The 25,324-nt window shown below is 36.9% G+C and overlaps 1 protein-coding gene across 2 annotated transcripts; it reads right to left on the bottom strand.

Moving 5' to 3' along the window:
• Positions 1-25,295, bottom strand: GALNT3 (polypeptide N-acetylgalactosaminyltransferase 3). Of its 2 annotated transcripts, XM_074873307.1 has the most exons (11): positions 25,204-25,295; positions 14,537-15,135; positions 13,000-13,172; positions 11,653-11,802; positions 11,160-11,394; positions 10,272-10,389; positions 9,698-9,898; positions 8,471-8,602; positions 7,448-7,549; positions 4,681-4,833; positions 1-4,192 (listed from the first exon to the last, which is right to left on the bottom strand). In XM_074873307.1, exons 2-11 carry the CDS (start codon positions 15,046-15,048, stop codon positions 4,070-4,072), a joined length of 1,899 nt encoding a protein of 632 aa, XP_074729408.1. In that variant the 5' UTR covers positions 15,049-15,135; positions 25,204-25,295; the 3' UTR covers positions 1-4,069. The 2 variants fall into 2 exon arrangements, with proteins under 2 accessions (XP_074729408.1, XP_074729409.1); XM_074873308.1 differs by lacking the exons at positions 1-4,192; positions 4,681-4,833 and adding an exon at positions 6,849-7,075.
• Between the last annotated feature and the right edge of the window lie 29 nt (positions 25,296-25,324).

Here is a 25,324-nt window from a genome sequence, read left to right as displayed (position 1 = left end):
TTCTTTCAGTTTCATTTATTTCTTAGTTAAGAGTAATTCAACATATTTAAAGAGATGTATACAGCAAAACATAAAGTACAGAAAAGTTAGTACTGCTTTGTAGAATGTACTATAATTAATCAAGAGAATCATGCTGGAGGAATAAGCTATGCCAAGGAGAACATCTGCTTCTGCCCTCTAAAAAACACCTGCAAACCAGTTTACTTTTCAGGAAAGATTCAAGACTGATGCTAGAAAAGCACAGAGAAAATGCACAATGGCTAACACGTGAACCGCTTGCAATTTTTCTTACTGCTGCTTTGTTATTACTTTTTCAAAAGTATTTTTTTAAAAAAATGTAATTAACTTTTAAAAAAATATTTTCTAAACCTCCAATCATATTTACAGATCTCTTATTGCTCTTCTAAAATTGTATGATATCTATATATATACACACACACACATATATATGCATATTTGGAAGTGCAATACTCAACGTAGACCCAGAAGTTAATTTCAGATCTTTGAACAGAATAGAACAAAAAAAGTCACTTAATGTCTTCCTCTATAGATCTTCCCTCTTTTCTGGCAGGTAGTAGGGAGTCCAAGTAAGACTGAATTGCTGTTGTGCTAAATACTGCAAAAATAGACTAAAATGTCACTCATAGTTTAAAGAACAGGTAGTAATCATATAAAAAAAAGGTTAGAGTGTTTGCAATAGTAGCAATCGTTAAAAAAACCCTTATGTTAAAGTGTATTACGAATTTTGGACTTTTGACCTATGTTAGGCCAGAAACCAAGTCTCAAAAAATGATAGGAAAATCTTAAAGACAATTTTAAATCACAGAATAAGTCTTCCCCTTCCACAGCTGGAACTGAACACAAAATATAATAACTAGGTGACCTGCGATAACTAATTTTAGAAAACAGTGACAAGTACATGTACTGCTATATCTGCTATAATATGGTCTTAGATTACCAACTAGAAAACAAAAAAGTGGAGCTCCTCTAGCACTGCTCATGAAGAGATTCCTACCTCCAAGCGCAACAGAACCCTTGTTTCCTTGCAATTTAAATTCTATCCTGGTTTGGAATGTTACCTCTAAAAATAAAAACTGGTAATGAGTAGATAAATGATGTTTCATATATGCAAATTCCAATCTGACAAGTTTTTAAGAGGAGGTTGCATGAGGAAATAACCCTTTAGTGCTATTAAAAATAATGTAATACATTTGCTGTATAACACAAATTAGGAACTAAGAGAAGTCCAGTCCTTTTAAACAGCTATGCTAAATACCTTGTCTTTCAGAACAGATTCCTTGAACACTCAGTTTCCATTTCATACCTGGGGGTGTAACATGGCACAGGTGCTATCTATGTAATCTCACATCCTCTATTTATATTTGTTGAAAAATTTTCTCATTGACCTGCATCCTGTTTTTCCTCAACTTCTCCAGTTTGCCAAGAGCATTTGTTCCCCTTCCAATATTGGTTTGATCTGTGAAAGTAATAATAGAACTTCATATTTCATTACTGAATTATGGAAGTATTTATCAGAGGGAACAGACAGATCTTGGTGCAATGTCACTTGATACAGCCTTCCAGTTTCTCATTGGCATTAATAACCCTTCCCAGTACGGTCGTTTTGACAATTTATGCCCACACTGTAGCAAGTTATTTTAAGTCATACAACTTTAACTTCACAGGATATTCTCAAAGATGTCACCAAAAGCCTTACAGAAGCCAAGACATGACTCAAAGGCATGATTATCAAGCCAGAAAAAGAAGTTAGCTTAAGTTAATGCTTCTGACAAATTCTTGCTGATCCTTGCTTATTCACTTGTCTTTTAGATGACTTAGACCTACTGAAAAGATTACCTCTTGCTTTATTCAGAAACTGAACTCAGTCAGATACTGTTAAATTAACCAAAAGACAGGCTCCTTCCACCCATTAGAAATAAAAAAACCCCACAACATCATCCATCCACCAGATTCTATAGATAAATTAGCATTTATCTGTAATGATATTATTTATTTACCAGGAGAAAAGGACAAATTTAATATTAGTGGGTTTTGTCCTATTCAATATTTAATACCCACCCCCTTCAAATTTATTCACAGCTTTATATTTGATCATGCAGCCAAATACTTTTTTTGTCTTCACTTTAAAAATTGTAATTTTTTTCCTTTTGGCAGCCCTAACTTTTTCTTTAGTCCGCCCTCCCCTTATGAGTACAGTATTTAAAGGACATACTAAGCATTTCCTAAATATACTGTTACTAGCTGCATCTAACTAGGCCTGCTCAAGTTTTCACTGCTGAGATTTCACATTTCTTGAGATTCAATCATTAAAGAGTTAATAATTAAGATGGTTGATATTACACCTATTTTCTTCCATTTGAATAGATACTATAGATGTTCAACACAATTCTTTCGACAAGCTGCAAAGTCTAACTACCTTTTTACCTTTGATCTTTCTCATCCCTACTTAATAACACTGGCACTTCTAGACAACAGTGAGTCTTTTCCTTGTTTTTATTCTGCTGCTTCTTTCCCTTCCCAGAAGTTTATTTTAATTTCATAGCCAGTTTCCCTCCATATCATAACACATGCAAATTTAAGGTTAATTTTAAACCTCCATAATTTGCATAAACCAGTTAAGTATTCTCTAAATCAGAATATAAAATTTTATTATGAAATAAAGTTTACCTTATTAAAGTGCATTTTTAACATGACCTTAGCCGCTTTAAGGGTGGGACGGTCATTAATCTCACATTCATACCCTGAAGTAGACATTTTATGTGCACTTCTCTGTTCCTAAAGAGCGTATTTCTTGTGCAGAAGAGTTACCTTCATTAAAGAAGGCCTGAGATAACCACAGTCAGAAAATGGGCATGACTGGTGATTGCAATGGAAGACTAACTGGAGAGTGTTTAACAACGATGCATCCAGTAAAATAACCGAAGAAATATACACATATTTAAATACTTAATCAAAGGAAGGCTACTTATGAAGTCATAGCTGTAAATGATCTATTGACATAAACTTGTGGATGCTTACAAGAACACAATATTTCATGAATAGATCTAGTAGAATAGTTAGGAAGGCCAAGGTCTGTCTTAGACTGATAAAACTGAGGTCAGTCCTTTGTAAAAGGGGAAATGGCAACAGCAGGAAAAAAAAAAAATCAACATGCAAGCTTTCGCACAAGAAATTATGTACAGATAACATTAGAAACCTGTTAGGTAAACACTGCATAAATCACTAAAAAATAGGAAAAAAAGTGGGTTTAGCAGATAATGTAATTTAAAGGCATTAATGAAAAAAATGTGTTAATGTTAAGCAGCTCAGAAATCTATTACAATATAACTTTGTCATAAATTTTACAGTTCATGAAATACAAAAAACCTGTACAAAAAGTTTTGGCTAAACAAAGATTAATATCAGAATAAGCAGATTTTCCATTGAAATAATTATACATACATATTTCAGTAAAAATTATTTTTCTTCTACAAAAGAAGAATCTACTTACTCGAAGATGAGCACAGTGTGGTAGCCTATTTGGCTTCAACCTGAAGGTCAAATATTTAATTTTTCAAGTGAAGGAACTTAAAAATTACTGAGAAAGGTTCACAAAGTAAATGATTAAAAAAAATTAAATCAACCAATTGAGCATAAAAATATACATATAAAGTGTCTTGGTTTTTAGGCAGTACTCAATTTCTCATAACTCTACAGAGAAAATGAGGCTTCTTCAGAAGTACTTACAACATGTGGAAAAACAATATACATGTGGTTCCCAAGGTGAAAAAGGACTATAGGATCCATGAATCAGTGGTCAACATATAAAGTCTTACCATAGAAATATTGTAAACATTTTTCTTAATCAGCATCTCCATCATCTTTGGTATAACAGACTCCTAGGGAATCTCTGATGACATATTTTATATCCAACTTAAATAAGAGGGAAAAGAAACTTTAAACATTTTGCATTTAAAGTATGTATCACTTAAAAATGCAGTACACATATATGATCACAGTTTAGAATGGATCTTTTAATCAAATGCTCCTGGCCCATAAATATAAAATCTTAATTGTTCTGGCCAAAGATCCACTTCTGGAAGCTGTCTGATGGATTACAGGATGCCAAACTCGGATGTTCTCCATTTCCTGTAAGGCACATATGTAGTGCTGCATTGTACAGAGTTTGATCCTAAAGTGAGTAAAAAAGGAAGGAAAAAAAAGTGAACAAACAACAAGCGTGCTGTTTCCCCCCACTCTTTGTTTTTCTCAAGTTTATTGTTGTTAAAGAGCAAGGCCATAAAGATAGTGAAGAGGGTGGGTAGCAAGCAAACATGGGTAGTATATGCAAGTGCCAGCTTGTCTGTTAGCAAAATTTTTAAAAATATTTTAAAAGATACAAAACATATGGACTGACTTCCAGGTGGATGCCCAGACACACACACTAAAGGATATCAACTGCTTTAAGTGACTTTACATTTGAAATAGTGAAATCATCACATTTTGATCTGGTAACTGAAAAGCTGAAATGATCTACATTTTCCTCACAGAAATAAACTTACTCCTTTTTGGCTTCAGAGTTCTGTTTCCTTGGGGTTTTCTCTTTTATTAGAAATCAAAAATTAAACTCATATAAAAGATCACCGATAAAAATGCTGATTCACTGCACAGTCTAAATACCTTTTGATGCAGCCATTGCTCTTCTCCAACGGCAAAGGTTTTCTGGCCTTTGTAGTTACATTCGCGAAGCTGCACAGGTCCTTTAGAAGCATGCAGACAAAGCTCCTTCTGAATGTTATGTCGAATTTCATGGTGTGCAGAATATTCAAAGTACTATTTAAATAATTTTTAAAAATTTCAGTAAATAAACACAAACAAGAGCATTAAACTAAATTAGTCCTTTGAAATTCCAATACACAAATATATTTCTTTTGTTATTCAACAATTTGAGACTACAGAATCAATTCTCTGATTTTCAGCATACATGCTTTAAAAGTATTTACAAAACTAAAAGCATTTTTTAATACTAATGCAATATATTTAGAAGTACTTAAATGTATAAACTGCAAATGACAGTTGGTGCATATGCATTATGATGCCAGATCTCATCGCTTGCTCCCCCAGGAATCATATACAATTCAAGGAGACGAACTGAATAGTTGTATGGATAACTTAAATTTTGGCATTTTTAAACTTTAAAAATCTGTATTCAATTTTTGTTGCTGGATTATTTTTTTTCTTAGAGCAACCAAAAACCAAATTGTCACTCAGAACAATATTGATTGCTGTACGTCAACTTTTGCTGCTTGATCTAAACAATAAATGCTAACAATAGGACGCTGTTATGTTCTCTTTGAGCTAGCCATTAGAAAAGTAATATAAGCATGTGTTTTATGAGTGAATTTTACCATTAGTTCCTGACACCAAAGTTCCCTTAGGGCTCAGGAATTCTAGGCTATAATTCCAGTCTTAACAGGTATTTAATTCTAACAGTTACAGACACAGCTGTCCTTTCTTTTACCCCTAGTCCTACCCTACCATCCTGGTCTCTTCCTTTTCTACCTCATTAAAACAGCAGAGTTCCTATAATTACATCCCACTACCACTGTTTCTTGGCTCTGTATGTCAGACTTTTTCACCATATCTTTCCTTTGACTATGGGAAGCAGGCTCAGTTAGCTCCCTGTGGCCTTTAACTATCTGTCCAATTGACCAGCTTCTGCCTCCTCACTGCCTTTGCATCAATGGGAATAGCGCTGAGGAACAAATGGGCATCTCACTGTTAAGTTTCTGCATTCAGCGTAACTCCCTGAAACAGGTATTGACAGGACTGACCTGCTTAGTCACTTAGCTCTCAGACATGATAATTTATTCTAAATCTGTTAATCTGATTTAATCTGTTCTAATTTATTTTTTGAACTCCAGAATCTCTGCAAACCCTGACAATACAACTTGAAAGCTAGGTTTAAAACTTCATTAATTTTGGATATTGAGATGGACATGTTCCCAGCCCCAGGATATTCTAAAAAGGAAGAATGATAAACAATTTATGTACAAATCTGAAAACTAGGTTCTCTCTTCTGCTCCTTTCTCCCATCTCAAATATATGGCAAAGACCACAGGTAATATGGAAAATTTCAGCCTGTACTGCTAAAGTCTGATGAAGAACATAAAACAACTGAAAATAGAGTATTGTAATGAGAATGTTAAGTAAGTAAACATCCACATCTCATAACCAGCAAACCTATACTAAAATTCTCTGAAGGTTGACATTTAAAGGGATTTAGACTGTTATTCTATGTCAGGAGGAAAGCATAGAGTTTTAGTACAGTCCAAGATAACTTAGAGACAATAGAAGCATACAGCAGATCTCTTAATACAATGTCTTAGTACAGTGTTCCTGCCTTAATGACTGTGACAATGTGAAAAGGCTAATATAGTATTAATCCACAACGGAATAAAAAAAGAAGTTCAATACTGTAAGAAGCTAACGTAACAGGGTAGTTATTAATCTAGACAGTATTCCATCTCCCACAAAAAGTGATTAGGAAAGCATCAATTAACTATGATCACGTGTCAGAGTTTTCACAGTGCCATCAATGGATGGCTTTTAAGATTGAAGATTTCATAAAAAAAAAAAAAAGAAAAATTACAACTGTATTCTAACAAAAACATTTAAACCTTTGTTGACCTTTAGTTATTAAGGATCTACAGTTAATAAATTTTATTCACGGAATAACTCTTTAAGGCAACAGAGAAGTGTTCATTTCTGGGCAGGGAAGGAGATGCTACTTTTATTAGTATTACAGTAGTGCCTGAAGGATTCAGTGTCTGACGTCTATTGCAAGTCATACTGTAGAAGAAACAGAGCACCACTGCTGCCTCCAAGAGCTATGCATCAAAAAGCTCTTCTTGGACAAATTCAATCATATTATTCACTTGCATTAGGCAGTACAGGACAGACCACTTTGACCTCAGACTATGAGGGTGCAAGCATGATAGGGAAGGTGGCTCAGGCCTGGCCACTCGGTCTCCCACTGGCTGGATTCCCACCATCTTCCTTGAGAGTGCAAGTCCTGGTGGCAGAGAAAGAAGCAATAGGAGGAAGCATAAGGAAAGGAAGAATTAAGAAGACAAACATTTACAAGAAAGTAGTAAGGGTAAGATGAAAAGGTTTTGCAGAGAAAGATCAAGTGAAGCAGTGCAATTGTGTTAAAAATCTGAATCTGTATGCTGAACATGAAATGTTAGAAGCAGGACATGACATGAAGAGCAGTATGAAATTTTCCTTGAACTATATATATAGGAACTAACTCAAAATATTTTTTTAAAAAAAGAGCGAAATTGCATATTAAAAATGAGTTCATTTCTCTGAAATAAATGAAAAGCTTTAATATGGTAAAGTTACAGCTGAATAGATCATAAAAATCAGGTATCAAATATTTTACCTGATTTCCTCCAAGTCCATGACAAGAATACATAATCAATGGTTTGCCGCCATGGTTATTTTCACCAACATCCAGACACATGCGTTTCCCAATATTTTTTAACTAAAGAAAGAGTGTTATCAGGAAAAAAAAAGAAAGCAGCTCAGTGGGGATGGCAAAAAATTAAACTTGTGCACAAAACAAACCTTTGGCTTAACAACAATTACAGTTTTTAGTTCATTTTTAATTTCTGCTATGGTCAAATCTAAAAATTCTAGTCTCTCAGTTAATCTTTTCTAACTAAAAGCCTAGTAACTACATTATGGTTGTCTGCAGCCACACACTGTGAATTATTAGGCTACTGGGTTATTATTAAGCTACAAGGTTACTGTTATTCAAATTACAATTTGAACAGAAACACATAAAATATTCAAAATGGAAGGGGAAGTTTTAATTGTAAATACATACTAGACATTCACATTCATCTCAAACTAAGAATTATTAGTTGTTTAATAGTTTTTTGGTTTTAGCAATGCAATGTCTAAGAAGTTATTTGCCAGAGAAAATGCAGTGGTCTTTTAAAAAACATATGTATAACTATAAATACATATTTGCCTCATCATAAACCTAATTCTGAGAAGCAAACAGCTCACCAGTTTTCCTTATTAACATGAACTAAAAATTCTCTGACTTCTTACTATATAAAGCTAAATTTACCTTGGTAATTCAGGAAATCTCTCACCACTGGCTTAGTACTTTTGTATTATCTTAACTGTTAGCGATAGGTAGAATGTTGCTTATCTTAGCAGGTTGTAAGATCCTGTTAAGCAAGGCTGTTAGTTAAGAAGCTTTGCTTAAATTTCATATCACCATTGAGAAAGCTATACAATATTCAGATAGCGAGGTATGCAGAATAGATTCTTTGTCCAGAGTAGTGACAAGAAAACCGTAGAGCAGTTAATGATAGCTAAAATGTAAACGGTATGGCTAAGGTAGCACAGAAGATTATGGAAGACTATAGGAAATAAATAAAATTAAACTTACATATCCAGAAAACAAAGGATTCAGGTCTGGCACATATGCTTCTGGATAAACATTACTGAGATACCAAGTAAAATTTCTACACTGCAGACGCTGTCTTAACTCAAGCCTTTTTGAGATGTCTCCAAATGTTTTCTGTTAGAGGAAGGGATGTAAGGAAGGATGGAAAAGAAATATACTAATGTTACTAATATCAATTTTGTATGCATAAATGTACGATATTCTGTATTGTAGCATTAAACAAGTTTTAAGCTTCATTTGTTGATTTTTTTTTTAAATACTGTACTACAGTATCTACTGTTTGTTTTTCAGTGTCATAACATCCTGCCTGCAGTATTTCAAAGCACATGCAAGAAAAATACATTGCAACATGGAAAAAACAGAAGTATCCTTAGTCCCAAGAGTTTTAACACAGTGCCATGAAGTGGGAAAGTACAAACACCACCATACTGATGACAGCTATAAAGTTAACTGATCTCACAAAAAAAGAGTGAGCTGAAATAATGAATTGGATTGATTAAATAATTAGCATAATAGTCAGTATAATGAAGAATCGTATGGACAAAATTCAGTTGTCCAGCTACTAAACACTCCTAGGAAATCTAATGCTATTAGTGATATAATAGTCACAAAAAATTATCATTCGAAGGGAGAAAAAAAACCTTCTTGAAGAAAACTCTAAATTCCACCTGGTGAAAGACAAAAGTTCCAGAAAACTTACAAAAATAACTAAACCAACACTCAAACACCCTGAATTTAACTTAAGTTTTCAAGCAGATAGAGACAGGATGGATACATATCATTGAACAAGCTTTATTCTGCAGCTAAAGAACAACAAAATCTGCTTTTAAAGTAAAAATACTAAGTAAATTGAGACTAATGAGACATTATGTTTTTCACTCCAAAAAATAAGTTAGTTTGCATTTTCTATGCTCAGTAGCTTTTCTCATGCTCTTCTGGTAGTTCCAGTAGCCGTTCAATGCAAACAACCCAGGATTTTAGAGAATATATGAAAAAACCATACTAATAAAAAAAACCCACCACACAAACTAACACTATCACCACCCGAGCACTTTTTTCATGTGTGTTGGGGCTCCAGCATTAAGCAAACTGAACTCTCTTTTCATTAAAATATCTAGAATCCTTACATACTTTGTCAATAAATAACTTTTGCTCACCAAAACTTTCAACGCAGCAAGTGTGATTTCTAATACCACCACCACCACCTACTTGTTTCACAATTTTTGCTGCCTCTGTGTTTCTTCGGTAAAATATTTCTTTATATTCATCCATCCACACTTCTGCAAGGCGTACTTGATTACGTGTGATCACTTGAGTACCTTTTGGGAAAGTATGGGGGCTCTTGCTGCGAAAGACATGGCCAACAACAGAGCAAGGCATGATCTCCAACTGTCCACCACATTGCCATACCTAATAATAACATTTTTTGTGTAAGTGTACTGCAATTAGAATTAAGGGGGTGGAAAAAATAGCAATGTTATTATTCACCAGAAAAAAACCCCAAACCACTAGCAAGAGTACATATATCAGGCATACCATAAGTGAATTTCCTAATCAGGTAGACCCTGGAAATGTACATTTCAGCTATCAACCCTAAACACATTAAAAAAAAAAAAAAATCAGTTCAGTAGGCATGTTCATATTTTATTTCATTGGTCATTAGTAATTTGTTTTCCATGTTGGCTGATTCAGCAGAGAACTCAAGATCTAATACTAATTTGTCCTCAGAAATCCTGTACGCTGTCAGTATGGAGATCACTGCTAATTAAATAGCCAAACTTACTCTGAAAGACATTTCTATATTTTCACCCCCCCATATTTCCATTTCTTCATCATAGCTTCCAATGTGTTCAAAGTAGTCTTTTGATATTGAAAAGAGACCTCCAGCAAAAGTAGGTGTTCTGCAAAAAGAGAAATTTACTGAGGAAGACAGGATTCAAATAGTTTTGTTTTTTTTTTTTTTAATATAGATGTAAAAACATGGTATAACTGATCTAGGAAGTTTCCATGCATTTACCAGTGTTTCACTACATTGATACATTTTCCTGGCATAGGTAATACTTCAAGCAATTAAATCTGTCCTATCGAGTCTCATTTGACAGTTTTATTGTCATTTATTAACAACTGGGTTAGACTAATGACTGCTGGTATAAAAGACAGCATCAGAAAAAATAACATTTTTTCCCTGTCTGGAGGATATCAGGCGAAGTCATTACTCCTCCAGACCAGTAATCTGTCTGCGGCCAAAGCACATACAATTATCATCAAATGCACCAATGCAACAGCCTAGTATTTTGGTACCCTGTTGTCATCCTTTCAAGGATGATGAATGAGGAGCCAGAATCTGTGGTACTATCTCTGAAAAGAACTGTTTATAATACTCCTCTCCCCCCTCCCTCCTGACAAAAAAACATATATAGAAATTGCTTATTATGTTCCAAGTATATGTAGAAAACAGGTAATGCAGAGCAATTACTGTCTTAAGGAGATTATGTTTTTATGAAAACTTTAAAATTCACAGTGTGGTTCTTAGAGAAAGTATTACAAAAACCATGTAAGGTGCAAAGACTTCTGATCATACTCATCTGAAGAATTAGTTCATTTACAAACTGCTCTTCATTGAAAAAAATGAAAACTGAAGGATTTAAAATATTATTGAAATTATGTTTACCTAATTGGATAGGTTTCATCTTTTCTTCTTTTATTTTCATGTTTAGGAAGAGACTCCCATCCAAATGACAAACTCCAATCAAAATTTCCTCTGTTGTGGCTATGCCCATAAGGAGATGGTTTACTGAATTCAAAAGTATTGAGATCTATAGAAGCAATATCAGGGCTCACAACAGCAACAGGGTTCTCAGCTATTCTTGCCAATAATGGCTCTAACCAGCCATAAAAGCATTCACCTATGGAGAAAATGGGAACAAGCACTGAATTTTTACTTGGCTATAAAGTAGTACACAGGGAATATTTTAACATGCCCGCAGCAAGTCAATATGCACTGCTTTTAAACGGCATTGCTAATTATACTTTCAAGAATATAAAACAGCAATAGGAAAGATGATACATTGCTAATGTTCATCATTCATTAAAAAACCTGCAAAGTTAAATCAAAGACAACAGCATTATAAACCAGACCTGGCATAGTTACAGGTTGCACTTACAATGAGCATCCAGAAAGGTCAGGGTCTCTCCTGTTGCTACTGAAGCTCCCAATAACCGTGCAGTGATTAGACCTTTTCTTTCCTTTTGACGGACTACTTTAACTATTTGAAATTGTTTCACATACTCATCTAGTTTACCATGCAAGTATTCTAGAAAGAGAAATCGGTTTCAGGATATTCAGTGTATATACATGCCACTGCCTAAAATTTTACATTATTAAACTAACAATTCACATTAATCCCATGAATGACCTCAACATCAAAGCAGTAAACAATTCCTGACTGCTGAACATTATTTTTAGGGGCTGAGTTTTGTTGGACATGGAGGCGTAGGAAGAGGTGACTGGCAGACAACAGGAGATGGAACACTAAAAACACTCTAAAAGAGAAAGGACATGTACTAGTACATTTCTTCTGCAGTATTAACACTTTGAGTATCAATTCAAAATCCATTTTCAGAGCAAACAGCTCATGGACCTATTTACTCAAGTTATCTGCAGAACATGCAATTTTTTTCCTTAATGACAGCACATTTTAGTTTTCAAAGGCTACAATATTTACAATAGCAACAGAAGCTATATAAAAAAACTCTTTAAACATGCAAAATTTGAGAAACAACCCCACATCCCTCAACATCCCACATCATCTTCCTTCCTCTGCCCATCCTTAGTATTAAACTGTACTACTAAATATACTTCACATCCAAGTGTGTCAGTATGCTAAATACAGACTTGCAAAAAGTGTAACTACATTAATATAAGCATGTATGTATAGACATGTTCATCTAAAGGTAAGCATGTAAATTTTTTTGAACTTGCATTTGTGATCACACTTAGTATACATTCAATTATTTTTGGCAGTCAACTTGAGTACTGAAGGTTATTTTTCCATTAAATAATTTTACTTTCTAGAAAAGACATTTCCCTTCATATTAATGAAATTAATTTGCATAAAGACAATCACTATGATAAAATGCAAATTGCTACCAGCACTAGCCAATTTATCCTTGGATACTTTGTTCTATAAATTGTAATTGGTTTGAAGCACAAATTACAGAGCTACTTGTCATGCGAATAGTTATGCAGTTTAAGCAGCACTAGAATCGGAATAATCAGAAATGGGGTTTAAAAAGCTTTTAAAGGGTGAGAATTTCATATTTGACAACCTTGTAAAAAAAAAGATGGGGAAGAACTATTTTATAGAAAAAGAAAGGAACAAAACCACTTTGAATACTGTTATACATGTTAATGGCGGTAAAGAGATAACCTCTTTTAACCAATTTATCTGCAATCCTAACATGTCTTAAAAAAACAAAAACAAAAACAAGAGAAAATAGAGACTTCTTACCATCCACACTGGCATCATCCACCAAAATAATCTCCTTTAACAGTATGGCAGGAGATGTATACATCACGCTGTGAACAGTTCTGAGCAGAGTAGACCATGCTTCATTATGAAAAACTATTATAATACTTGTGGTTGGCAATGGCGGGCAACGCTTAAACTTTTGTTCAATACATCTACAGATTAGAAAGTGTCAAATGTTACAAAATGGATAAAAAGGTTTGACTCAAACTCTTAAAAGAAACCCTTCTCTTTCTAGCACAAAGCTTTATAAGTATGGACATCAAATATTTCAGATTCTTCACTTTCTATCCCAGTTTTGAAACACAAAGGCAGGTGCTCCAACTGGAGAAGCTGTAGAAAATATTAGTTTAAAAATATGATGAACAAGAATTCCAGTTGAACAACTGACACTTCTGCTTATGTCTCACAAACATTTGAGTACATTTCATACAGCAGCCAGGTCTTCCTCAGGAAAATACATGTTATTCTACTGAGAGCAGCAGATACTGAGCTGCAAAATCAGTTTAAGTCACCATTACTGTTGGAACCCAAAACTACAAAGAAGAATATTTATTAGAAGAATGCAGAGTTTGCAAGGAGAAATAGATCTAATTCAGAATTCCAAAATTTTGTAGGAATACCATATAATCCTTAGGGCAGCATATTCCATTCAAGTGAAAATTTTAAAGCCACAGTCTTTCAAGATTGATGTATTCTGAACATAACTTTAAATCCAATTGCAAGTCAAGATGACAACACTTCTATATTCATAAGCTGCACACTTACTGTTTATTGCCCGTCAACTTTAGAGACTGAGACACTCCCCAAGGTAATTATAACAGCCATCGCCTCACAAAATACAGAGGCAAAAACTCACCAGTTATGCTCTAGCAAAGGTTATTGTGAGCTGCACATGTAATGTGATATTCATATTACCAGCAGCAGCTCAGTAAGGTTAGTTACTTCTGACACAGATAGCTGAGAACATATAATCTGACACTGACAGACTGCTCAGAACCAAAACTGACTCCACCCAAGTCCTACACTCTTCATTAAAAAAATTTTTCAATACTATAATACTGCTGAGCTCTTCCATTGCCTTGTTCAACAGTTTACAATTCTTAATTTATTTAAATTATGCTGGTGGTTTTATTAACACTGAATATTAAAAGAAAAAAAAAAAAGGGGGGGGGGAAGAACTGGTATTTAGACTGGGAAAAAGTTTAAATCACATTTTTAGTTTTCTTCTAAATAAAACTTAGCAGTCTGACTCCAGAAAGTCACTCAGAAATTGAAGCTTCAAGGCAAAAGCAGAAAACCTTATTTAAATATGGTTACTTTGAATTCAAAACCATGAAAGAAGTGAGCCTTTCTAAACATTCTTGGTTTTGGCACTGTGGATCATTATGTACAGACAGTCATTATGTATAGCTAGGAGACTTTCTTAAACTATCACCTAATGCTGAACTCAAATCACTTTGCAGTCTGCATTTCTGACAAGTTTTTCAACTATCAGAACATACATATTTCAACATACTCAGGAGGTCGAGTGTCTGGTCCAAGATCTCGGTGTAAAGAAATCCTATCACTTGCAAATGCATTAAAACAGTGTTTTTCTTCTCCTCGCCGTTTTTCTTTCTGTTCTTCTGAATTTAAGTTGATGGTTTTAAATGCTTTACCAGAAGCTCCAGGAGCATTAGGATCTTGAAGGGGTCGATCTAGAAAGGGTTTTAGTTCCACTGCAGTATAGTGTCCTGGCAAACAGTGTCTCTCTTCAGGAATTTTAGTTTGCCTAACAGGTGCTTTTATCTGCATTTTTGGCTTTGCACCTTTGATATTGTTCATCGCATTTAACACTAGACCTAATACATGACTTTTCTTTCCAACAACTGGCTCAATCCCTGCTTCATCTTTAAAATCTTGAACACCTACTTCTCTTTGTAATAAAAATAAAAATACCAGAAAGACAAACACAATAATGCTAAATTTCCAAAGTTTCCAGTGAAAAAATAGTTTCTTGAACAGTTTAGGTGTTTTTTTCAAAGCCATTCTAGTTTTAAAAATTATCACGAGACTAAAAGTTTCTGTGAATAATGTTCTTCAAGTAGGTCACAGCATTTCTTGAAATTATAAGACCTGCAAATTAAAACAAAAAGTATTAATTTAGACATCTAGTATATTCGACAATGTAAAACCACAAAAAATTACTGGGCAGGAATTAATTCACAACTCTCAACTGTCAAACATTATGTGTCCATCCTAAACATACCTCAAACCTACCTATAAGACACCCAAAATGCACTTTCCTTGTGTTTTATTTTTTTTAAACACACTTGAAATAGAAGAACCAGAAAGCAGGCACACCACTAAGAACAGAATACTATTCCTACACAGTGCCACTACTTCACAAAAATTTTCTTCCAAATCTTGGAAAATTAAGTCATTTAAAAATTAGAGGAAAGTGTTGTTTTAAGTCTTCTAGAATCATGGAATTTTAGTTCAACGACGGGATAGAAGGAAAACAGATGGAATCAAGAAATTCAAGTTGCATGGAAGAAAGATCCACATAAAAAGTGAACTATAAAACCAGGAAGGACTTCTCAATCAACTTTATTTAAAAAAACCCATCCACTTTTAGATAAGACTTAAGTAATCAGATTTCAAGTGGGAAATGTTTAGATTAATTTAGTTATCACCAAATCATAGAATGGTTTGGGTTAGAAGAGATCTTCAAGATCATCTAGTTCCAACCCCCTGCCATGGGCAGGGACACCTTCCACTAGACCAGGTTGCTCAAAGCCCCGTCCAACCTGGCCTGGAACACTGCCAGGGAGGGGGCAGCCACAGCTTCTCTGGGCAACCTGTTCCAGTGCCTCAACACCCTCACAGTAAAGAACGTCTTCCTTGTATCTCATCTAAATCTTCCCTCTTTCAGGCTAAAAACATTGCCCCTTATCCTATCACTACACCCTCTGATAAAGAGTACCTCCCCACCTTTCCTGTCGGCCCCTTTAAGTACTGGAAGGCCACTCTAAGGTCTCCCTGGAGCCTTCTCTTCTCCAGGCTGAACAACCCCAACTCTCTCAGCCTGTCCTCACAGGGGAGGTGCTCCAGCCCCCTGATCATCTTCGTGGCCTCCTCTGGACTCACTTGAGCAAGTTCATGTCCTTCTTATGTTGGGGCCCCCAGAGCTGGACACAGTGCTCCAGGTGGGGTCTCACAAGAGCTGAGTAGAGGGGGAGAATCACCTCCCTTGACCTGCTGGTCACGCTTCTCTTGATGCGGCCCAAGACACAGTTGGTTTTCTGGGCTGCAAGTGCACATTGCTGGGTCGTATTCAGTTTTCCATCCACTACTACTCCCAAGTCCTTCTCCTCGGGGCTGCTCTCATCCACTCATCGCCCAGCCTGTATTTGTGTTTGGGATTGCCCTGACCCACGTGCAGGACCTTGGACTTGGCCTTGAACTTCATGAGGTTTGCACAGGCCCACCTCTCCAGCCTGTCCAGGTCCTTCTGGGTGGCATCCCTTTCCTCCAGCATGTTGGCTGCACCACACAGCTTGGTGTCGTTGGGAAACTTGCTGAGGGTGCACTCAATCCCACTGTCCATGTCACCAACAAAGACGTTAAACAGCGCTGGCCCCAACACTGATACTTGAGGAACGCCACTCGTCACTGCGCTCCACTTGGACATCGAGCCATTGACTGCAACTCTTTTGAGTGTAACTCTACCTAGCATACATGTTCAAGGCAGACTTAATACAGGTAATTTGGAATAGGTTAATTTAGCCTGAGGATCAAGTAACCATTCTGTATATTTTTTCATTCACTTGTACTGCATTTTCTGGCACGTGCTGCTGCAACTCATCAAGAGAAAATGTCAAAAAGCTCTCCTCTTTCAGGAACTCTGCCACTATTTTTTTTTTTTTTTTTTTCACAGAGAAGCAATTATTCAGCAGCTTTCAAAGATGGGAAACTATGAAAAACATTTGAGGACTACCAGAATCCAAGTGATTTGAATTAAATTCTCTCTGCAAAATTGGCAGTTTACAAGAAGGAGAAAAATAGCAACCAGCCTGAATTCAAAGCACAGCTTTATTTTTGTGTAAGTTGCATGTATGTGAACTAAGAAAATAATTAAGCAGCATCTAGATAAAAGCCACAGTTAATTCCCACTTGCTAACTACTGACCACAGAATTGCAAAACAGAACTTTTCTATTTCATCCTTTGAAATATAAATAGATTCTGCATTTCTTAATTGAAATAACATATACTCAGGAAGAGATATAACTTGTAGAAAACAGAAGGAACCTCACCTGGTTTTCTTCAAGAATTTGCAGGATAAGTTAACCATCCGGACTTGTTCACATTATAGTTTATTTCAAAGCTTATGTCAACTTTTTAAATAAACCTATACATTCAAACCACAGTAGTTTTACCATAGAGCTATTGTTACAAGAATGCAGAGAGGAAGCGCATTGCAGCATTGCTATATAGATACTAAAAGGTACCAAAAATGTGCTTCACAAGGCTCACAAAATTTCAAAGAAAACCTGTAAAAAAACCCCAGTCCACTTCTGTCTCACACATTATTTTCTCATTTTTCTTTAGTGCTGAAAAATTGGTACTACAACACCAATAGCTATACACTGCAAGGCTAAGAATAAAAACTTTATTTTCTGATGAAAGGATTGCAACCAGTTTTACCAAACTGCCAGATAAAAATTGCCTTGTTTTCTCAATGTCTGGTGGTTGATCTTGACTGGCTGCCAGACACCCACCCAGCTGCTCCCCCTCCTCAACATGGCAGCAGAGAGAAAATAAGACGGAAAAGCACATGGGTCAAGATAAGGACAGTGTGATCATGTACCAACTACCGTCGCAGGAAATCAGACTTGAGGACGATGAATTTAATTTGTTGCCAATTAAGAATAAATAGAGTAGGATGGTGAGAAACAAAGACAGAACTAAAACCACCTCCCCAGGTTCAACTTCACTCCTTCATTCCCAACTCTTCTATCTCCTTTCTCCCAAGTGGTATAGAGGGAATGGGAAATGAAGATTGTGGTCAGCTTATAACACTGCATCTCTGATGCTCCTTCCTCTTCACACCTTTCCTCTGCTCTAACATGGGTCTTCTCTGTGGAGTATGGTACTTCAGCAAAAACTGCTTCAGCATGGGACATCCATGGGCTGCAGCTTCCTTCAGGGCATATGCACCTAGCCCAGCATGGGATCCTGCATGGGCTGCAGTGTGGATATCTGCTCCGGCATGGTAGTCCATGGGCTGCAGAGAAATACCTTCTTCACCATAGTCTTCTCCACGTGCTCCCAGGAAATATCTGCTCCGGCGCCTGAAACACCTCCTCCCCTCCCTTCTTCACTGACCTTGGTGTCTGCAGAGTTATTTCTCTCACTCCTCTCTCACAGTTGCTGTGTGGCATTTTTTAACCTTTCTTAAATACCTTATCACAGAGGCACTACCTGCTACACTGGGTGGCTCAGCTTTGGCCAGCAGTGGGTCCATTTTAGAGCTGGCTGGAACTGGCTCTGTCCATCACAGACACAGCCCCTGGTCTCTTCACACAGAGGCCACCCAACCTTGCCATGTAAATGCAATACCCAATGTAAAACACTAAGCATACGTACAGATCACCACCCAGCAATAAGACTGTAACTTGTAAAACTACTGCCTGCGTCTACAGCCTCTGCAACCTGTTAACCAGGCACGTTTATGTAACACCATAAAAAAAAAAAATCAGATTACTGTTTCTCAGCGCAGCATACACAAGCGCATATGATATTAATAAATCTTAAAGCTTAGGAATCAATAAGCAATATAGATATATCTTCCCCAAACAGAAAAAAGAAAACACTTTTTTTTAACATTTGAAGTACTTGATACTTCAAGAGAGGTCTGGCAACTTCTTTATCCCACAAGCCGCCATTACGCAGTCAGTAGGCAAACACCTGGGGAGGGGGGCATTAGTGTTGGTTGGCTGCTTGGCTTGTTTTCAGACATTGTTGCCCTCAAATCTCTTTTAAATCACTAAACATGCAACAATGTTCTCCACCTTCTTCTAGGGCTCTTCCTTTTGGTAAGAGCCTTAAATTTGTTCAGGACAAGAGAAAGGTTAAGCTTTCATGAACATGATGGTATTAGATACATCAAGAGGAGAACAGTTAAAGTTAATTCTATATAGCAACATTGACTGTTTAATGCTGAAATTATGCTTAAATTTGAAAACTTCATCAGTATTTGAGTCATATATTTACGACCGCCTCTTTTTGTTTTAATGAACTGGCATGAGACTACTCAAAGGGTAGAAAAATTACACAGTATGACTACATATCTGTTATCTCTTTAGTACCAGAGAAATCTTTTAACTAATTTAACAATTACTTTACATAGTTAAAGATGCGGTTGTCAGATTTCCACTGTACATCTTCAGCATTTCAATTAACACAGCAATATTTGCTTATACTATGCTCACTACCTCTTAATTTTTTTTTCTGGTTTTACGATTACTACATGAACTTTGGCTTCATTGACTCCAGCAAAAAAAAGGAAAAATAGACTAGAAAATACCAAAGATTTCTTCCATAGATTTTTAGCACATACTTCAGACTTCTGCTGCTGCTGCCTTTGATGCTGACACACTAAGCTATTCTTCACAAAACATGAAGAATACATATGCATATTTTACCAAAAAATAATCTAAATTACTGTTGTTTTTATTTGGAAATATTTCCTGCACAAATTGAGTATATACAAACCCTTAGAATACTCACGATCAACCCAACACAATAGTCAAGATATCTGTAAATCGAAATAACCAAAATCTAAAATCCATCCAGAATATTTCTAGCGCTACCCATGTTTTGCATACATCTGTCTTCAGACAAATAAGTCATTAAAGACTATAATGAGCAGACATAATGAGCAACCAAGAACATAGAGCAATTTATTCAGCGTTTGTTTTCCTATGTAACTATGCACTTCTATTTGCATACACTTTGACTTCTCTTTGACAACATATTTCCTTGTATTGGATACATCTGTCTTGGCTGCTCAGGTCTAGCTACAGCAGGCTGCCCTAACACACAGGTGAAATGTGTCTGTCCCTAGAAATGAAAAGACAACACACCCCAGCTAAGTGGGTGGTGCAACAGAGCAACACAATTTAACCCCTTCCATGTGGATTAGTACACTCCAGTAGCATACATGGCAGCGAGCTGCGCACAGAAACAAGCGATGTTTCTTTTTTAAAGAAAGGATCAAGTGATAGCCTTGGGATAGTATGTGCAGTAGAGGTGAAGTGGACAAACACATGCTTGTTTGCCACAAACATACAGCAAACTCTTTGATATAGACAAATGCTGCGTGTAGTTTTATTGACAAAATATTTGATAGGGATATTGCTTACAAGAATAGAAGAGCTCTTTGTTACACAAAATAGTAGCAGTTTCTAGAACACAGACTACATTGTCCAAAGAACTTCTGCCTTGAAAGCTGTATCTTCCTTAGGGTTTTTACCAGGATAATTTTGTAGTCAGAAATACAATCTTTATTCCCCACAAATGCTTCACACATTTTTACGGCATAGCAATGTCAGTAAGCACAGACCAAGCTACTGTTCCATCCTCCAGGACATGCTGATGAAATATGTGGCATGATTAAACTCCCTGAGGTGACTATTTAGCAAAGTATTTAATCTTCTATTCATTAGTGTTATTTTCACTAATAGTAGTCTGATTCTTACAGCACTCTGAAATAATTAGCTTTAAATATCAGAAATTGGATTTTAGGGATTTTTTTAAGAAGAACATAACCAGAAACTAGTATGTACTGCAAAAGTCTTTCAAAATTTTGTGCCAAAAAACAGCTGCCACACTACTTCAAACCACATCACATGGGTAGCATGTGAATTCAATACAGTCTATGTTACATTATGCCACCCACTAACTCCAATGTCAGACTGTGCAAAAACACTGGCTTACAAGAAAGCCTCACTACAGCAGCCAACATGTAGACAACTCTGACTTTTTGTTAGCTTGGTCTGAATAACCCTGTTAGATAATAATTTTTTTTAAAAAAATTAAAATGTCAAGATAACCCAAATCATCACAAATTCTTTCAGACCATGCCAGTGGTTGAGATTAGTATCAACAATATACTTGACCTCATTTTTTTTTTTTAATAAAACTGTTTTTATAATCTACTTTCCTTTTATCTGAACATTAAATAGGGTTTTAATGTTTCCTGAGAATGTTGCTTACGGAACATAAAAAAAATTTAAAAGATAAAATATTAAGTAAAAATACTAAAAAAGCTTAAGAAAAAATAACTAAAAAAGAGAATAGAAAAAACCTTCAGAATTACTCTACTCACAACTATTTAACTACACAACTTTGCTTCACCCCAATCTAATTTCTTCTATAACTCCAGAAGCACAGTCTCATTAAAAGGCTTGTCTATTTTTCATTATTATCCAAGTATACAATCCTTTCATGAAGATCTTAATGGCCCCTTAATCAGAAAGTGGGTGTGTGAATAGCAACACTGAACAAATTCTTTACAAAAAAAAAGACCTGACACTCAGGATCAACTATTTTCACCAAATTCGCAACAGTCTGCCAAGGATACACGATTACATATGTTGGGATACTTTACCTGTAAGAAGTGCTACTTTCACCACTGGTACTTCTGAATCTAAAATTCTAGACAGGGCTTTTTGTTTTCTTTGCATGAATACCAATGTAGATGCTACTAAAACATTACCTAGTGAAATAATCAGTTTGGTGATATTCTTGTTTTCTACCACCATGGAAATTGAGGTTTTTTTTCTACCAGCAAAAAAATAAATAAATCACTGAACAAAACCATTTCCACTTCATAGAAGTACATACCAGAAGAACATCCACTCACATTACCTCCTCTTGTGACAGACTAAGAAACATCCAATTTGGAGTGAAGTTTTCATACACGTTTAGCTGAATATGGAGTACGAAGGCTCTCCATACAGTCCAAAACATTCAAAAGCACTTCAGAATTTGGGGAAAATGAAAACAGTTGCTTAAATTTACCAAACTATGCTACTGTTTACAAGAATATTGGCCCTTGGTTTAAATAAAGGAACAAAACATAAAACAAATTGTACAGAAGCGGAAGATTAAGACTTCACAGGAAAAGGAGAAACAGAATCAGCTGGCCAGTTTCTATATCTACACTTGCAACAAAAGATACTTGCCTATCTGTTCCACTAAGAATTCCTGCTGAATACACTCCTAGATAGGGCACACATACCTAAAGAAATAGATTCACAAACCCCAGATACTGTTCCTGCGGGTATATTCTTTGAAGCTCAGCCAGTGGAAATATGGTTCTACTTCTGAAAAAAGTATGTTGTAAGAGGAATACTGAATGCATTCAGTTCCTGAGTCTTAGTTTTAGAAACATTAAGGGCACAGATTATTCTAGCAAAGACTGGACGTAATCTGCCCCCGTGATTATTACAGAAAAATCAGAAGCTGTAACTGGATGATAACATAATAGGCTGAAGAAATTCAGAGCAGCAGCAGCCCAGAACACCTAGCTGGAATACAACTTTGAAAACTATCTTTTTCAGCAGTTTGAGATTAAAAAAAAAAAAATACCAAAAAACCCCACACCCCTCCTTCTATGTGTTTTAATGGAAGTCCTTCCAAAAAGTCTTTCAAAATGAGCACTACTACTATTTTTCTACAGCAAAGCACTGTATATGGTAGGCAGAGATAGATAGATAGATCCCTTCCCTGTGACAATAGATAGCATATTAAAAGTATACAGTAACTATACATTATAAAAAATATTTATGGCTTATTTTTACAGTCCTGGTACTATAAACATACACTGAACTCAAATTTAAATTTCACTCAACTCCGCAGTTTCCCTTTTTTCTTGGCCAGATTGGTTTGGGCCTCTCTTAAATTAATTTTATACTGTCCCTAAATGTGACATTATGACAAACGAGCACCACAGCAGCTGTAAAGTGCTGTTTTAACTTAGAAGGATTAGTGTCTGATTTTCACTTAAGCACCAGAAAATAGTGTCTGGATCATTACCAAGGGAGATTTTTTTTTTTTCTGATTGTAGTAATGTTTCTAAGATAACAAAAGCATCTGAATAATAAGTGCAGGGCTTCAAATCAGTTTTGCACCCTAACTAGCCTTAAACTTTTACACTGTTTAAATAAGTATTGAGCAAAGCAAGTCTCCTCACTGATTTTTATTGGGTCAGTGACTGCTAAACTAATCTTTGTCAGAATCTCCCAAAGGTGTCTTTGCTTTCCTCCTCTCCTCACTTGACTGGGTCTTTTCCAGCTACATTTCACTGCTGAAAATTCTTACCTAACAACAAATAGTCATTTGAATATAGAATTTAATTACCAGGTCACTATCAGTAGTTTTGCAACATTATTTCTCTGTTTGTAAGCAGAACTATTTTCTGTTGCACACAATATCAGCGAATCTTGGGAAAAATCAGCCAATGTGTAAGACAGACAGCAAATGAATAAAATCATGCTTTACATGAGTGGACAAAATCTAACATTTCATGGTCTAGAAACTTAAGGCACTTTCAAATCATCTAGAAGATAAGCACAGAAATGAGATTAGGAGGAGGAACTCATCAGTGCTGGCAGGCACCTGATCAGCAATTCGTATTATGAACAAGATTCTCTACATCAGTTCCAAAGAAAGGGGAAGCCCTGCACTAGGTATCAGCTCTCAGAACAGACAGACCAGGCAACAAATTTATGCAAAGCAAAAAGGAACATCTCAAAGCAAGTTTGCAGCCTAGAACCACAGACTTTGGGGAAATGTCACAGAACGCACAATTGTATCTTGTTCCTATTTTGACAGAAGTCAAAAGTCCAGGCTGCTGCTGGCATTACCCCACCCAAAAAAAGGGGCAAAGATAAACGGTAATAGCAGTTATGAGAAGGAAGAAAACTGGTCTTCTGCTCCTTCCCACAGTGCACAAAAATAGTAACTTGGGCTCCCTGTAACTGACTTAATTTTTACTTTGCTATGTTATTGAGAAGCCTTGAGATGATAGCAGCAGATGCCAACCTAACCAGGCCACTGAGCAAACCTAGCTAAAAAAAGAAACCAAAAGCCCTAAGTTGGCTGTTCTGTCTCAGTCTTTAACTGTCGCTTGGCTCACTAGCATGACACTGACTTTAGTCCAGGATGACTAGATCAATATAATTTACAATTTTTTAAGTAAAAGATGTTGTTTTGTAACAGAAGACTAACATGCAAAATACTACTAAGATGCATACATAAAATTCGTATTTCCAGTAAGATTTTTTTATTTAACCAATACAAACGTTTATTAACAAATACTTCTTTGTACGAGCATATTTTACACGAAGTTTAAAAAAAATAAATCCCATGACACTAAGGTTATCTACGTTACAATTCACTTTTCCTGTCAGTTCTAAGTACTGTCATCTGCTGCGTCGAAGTAAGACTAACAGACTGCAGGAGAAAAAAGACAATCCAGTAACTTAAAAGCTCTTCATATAGGATGAAATATACCAAAGGAAGCTGGCAACGTACACAATGGAACTAGCACCCTGCTGTTATCAAATCAGTGCGGTCCTGTGGGCAAATACTTGGGCGGGATCAGTACGTGGCAAGAGACACCTCCCTCAGTCAATACTCCTGGTTTGGACAGTGCGCCCGGCTGGTCCCCGGAGACCCGTTTGCCCAGCTGCCAGGCAGCAGCGCCCTTCGCCGCCGCCTGAGCTCCTCGCCCCGCTCCGCGTCTGCCCAGAGCGGGGCACGCTGGGCTGGGCTGCCCCCGGCAAGGCCCCTGGGCTGGCTGCGTCCGTGGGACTGGAGGGGACCGCGTGTGGGGCCTGTGAGAACGTGCGTAGCTGTGGGGGAGCGCCTACGAAGGGGGGTCTGGGGGGGTCCCCCGAGCAGGCCCCAGCCCCACGCCTGCCCCGGGACCTCTCCCTCACATCACGACTCCCTCCCGCCTGTTGCGCCCCGCGCCCCGCCAGGCGCACCCACACCGCTGGCGGTGAACGGAGGAGAAGCGGCACCGGGTGCTGCCCCGCCGCCGGCCACGGCCCCTCGCCACTGAGGAGCGGAGCCGCGCGGGGGCTCCTGAGGCCGGCGGGCTCCCCCCGCCCCGCGGCTCCCCCACTCACCTCGTCCGGCGGGAGGAAGAGGAAGGCGCTGCCCGCGCGAGCGGCCGCGGGCAGAGGGAGCGGAGAGAGCAGCCGGCGCCCGCCGCTCCCGCCCCGGCCGGAGGCCGCCCACAGCGCGGGG

This window comes from Strix uralensis, chromosome 6 (genome assembly GCF_047716275.1).
Source record: "Strix uralensis isolate ZFMK-TIS-50842 chromosome 6, bStrUra1, whole genome shotgun sequence".
Taxonomy (NCBI): Eukaryota; Metazoa; Chordata; class Aves; order Strigiformes; family Strigidae; genus Strix; species Strix uralensis.
The sequence above is the reverse complement of the archived record's forward strand: the minus strand, read 5'-3'. Positions and strand labels throughout refer to the sequence as shown.

Bases quoted from the DNA above. Each gene is read 5' to 3' on its own strand.
- GALNT3 (XM_074873307.1), bottom strand. From the start codon at position 15,048: ATGGCTTTGAAAAAAACACCTAAACTGTTCAAGAAACTATTTTTTCAC. The intron at 11,803-12,999 runs GTAAGAAGTCTC...TTCTCTTTCTAG, and splicing joins GGATGATGCCAGTGTGGATG to AATACTTGCATGGTAAACTA. The intron at 11,395-11,652 runs GTAAGTGCAACC...TTTTCTCCATAG, and splicing joins GACCTTTCTGGATGCTCATT to GTGAATGCTTTTATGGCTGG.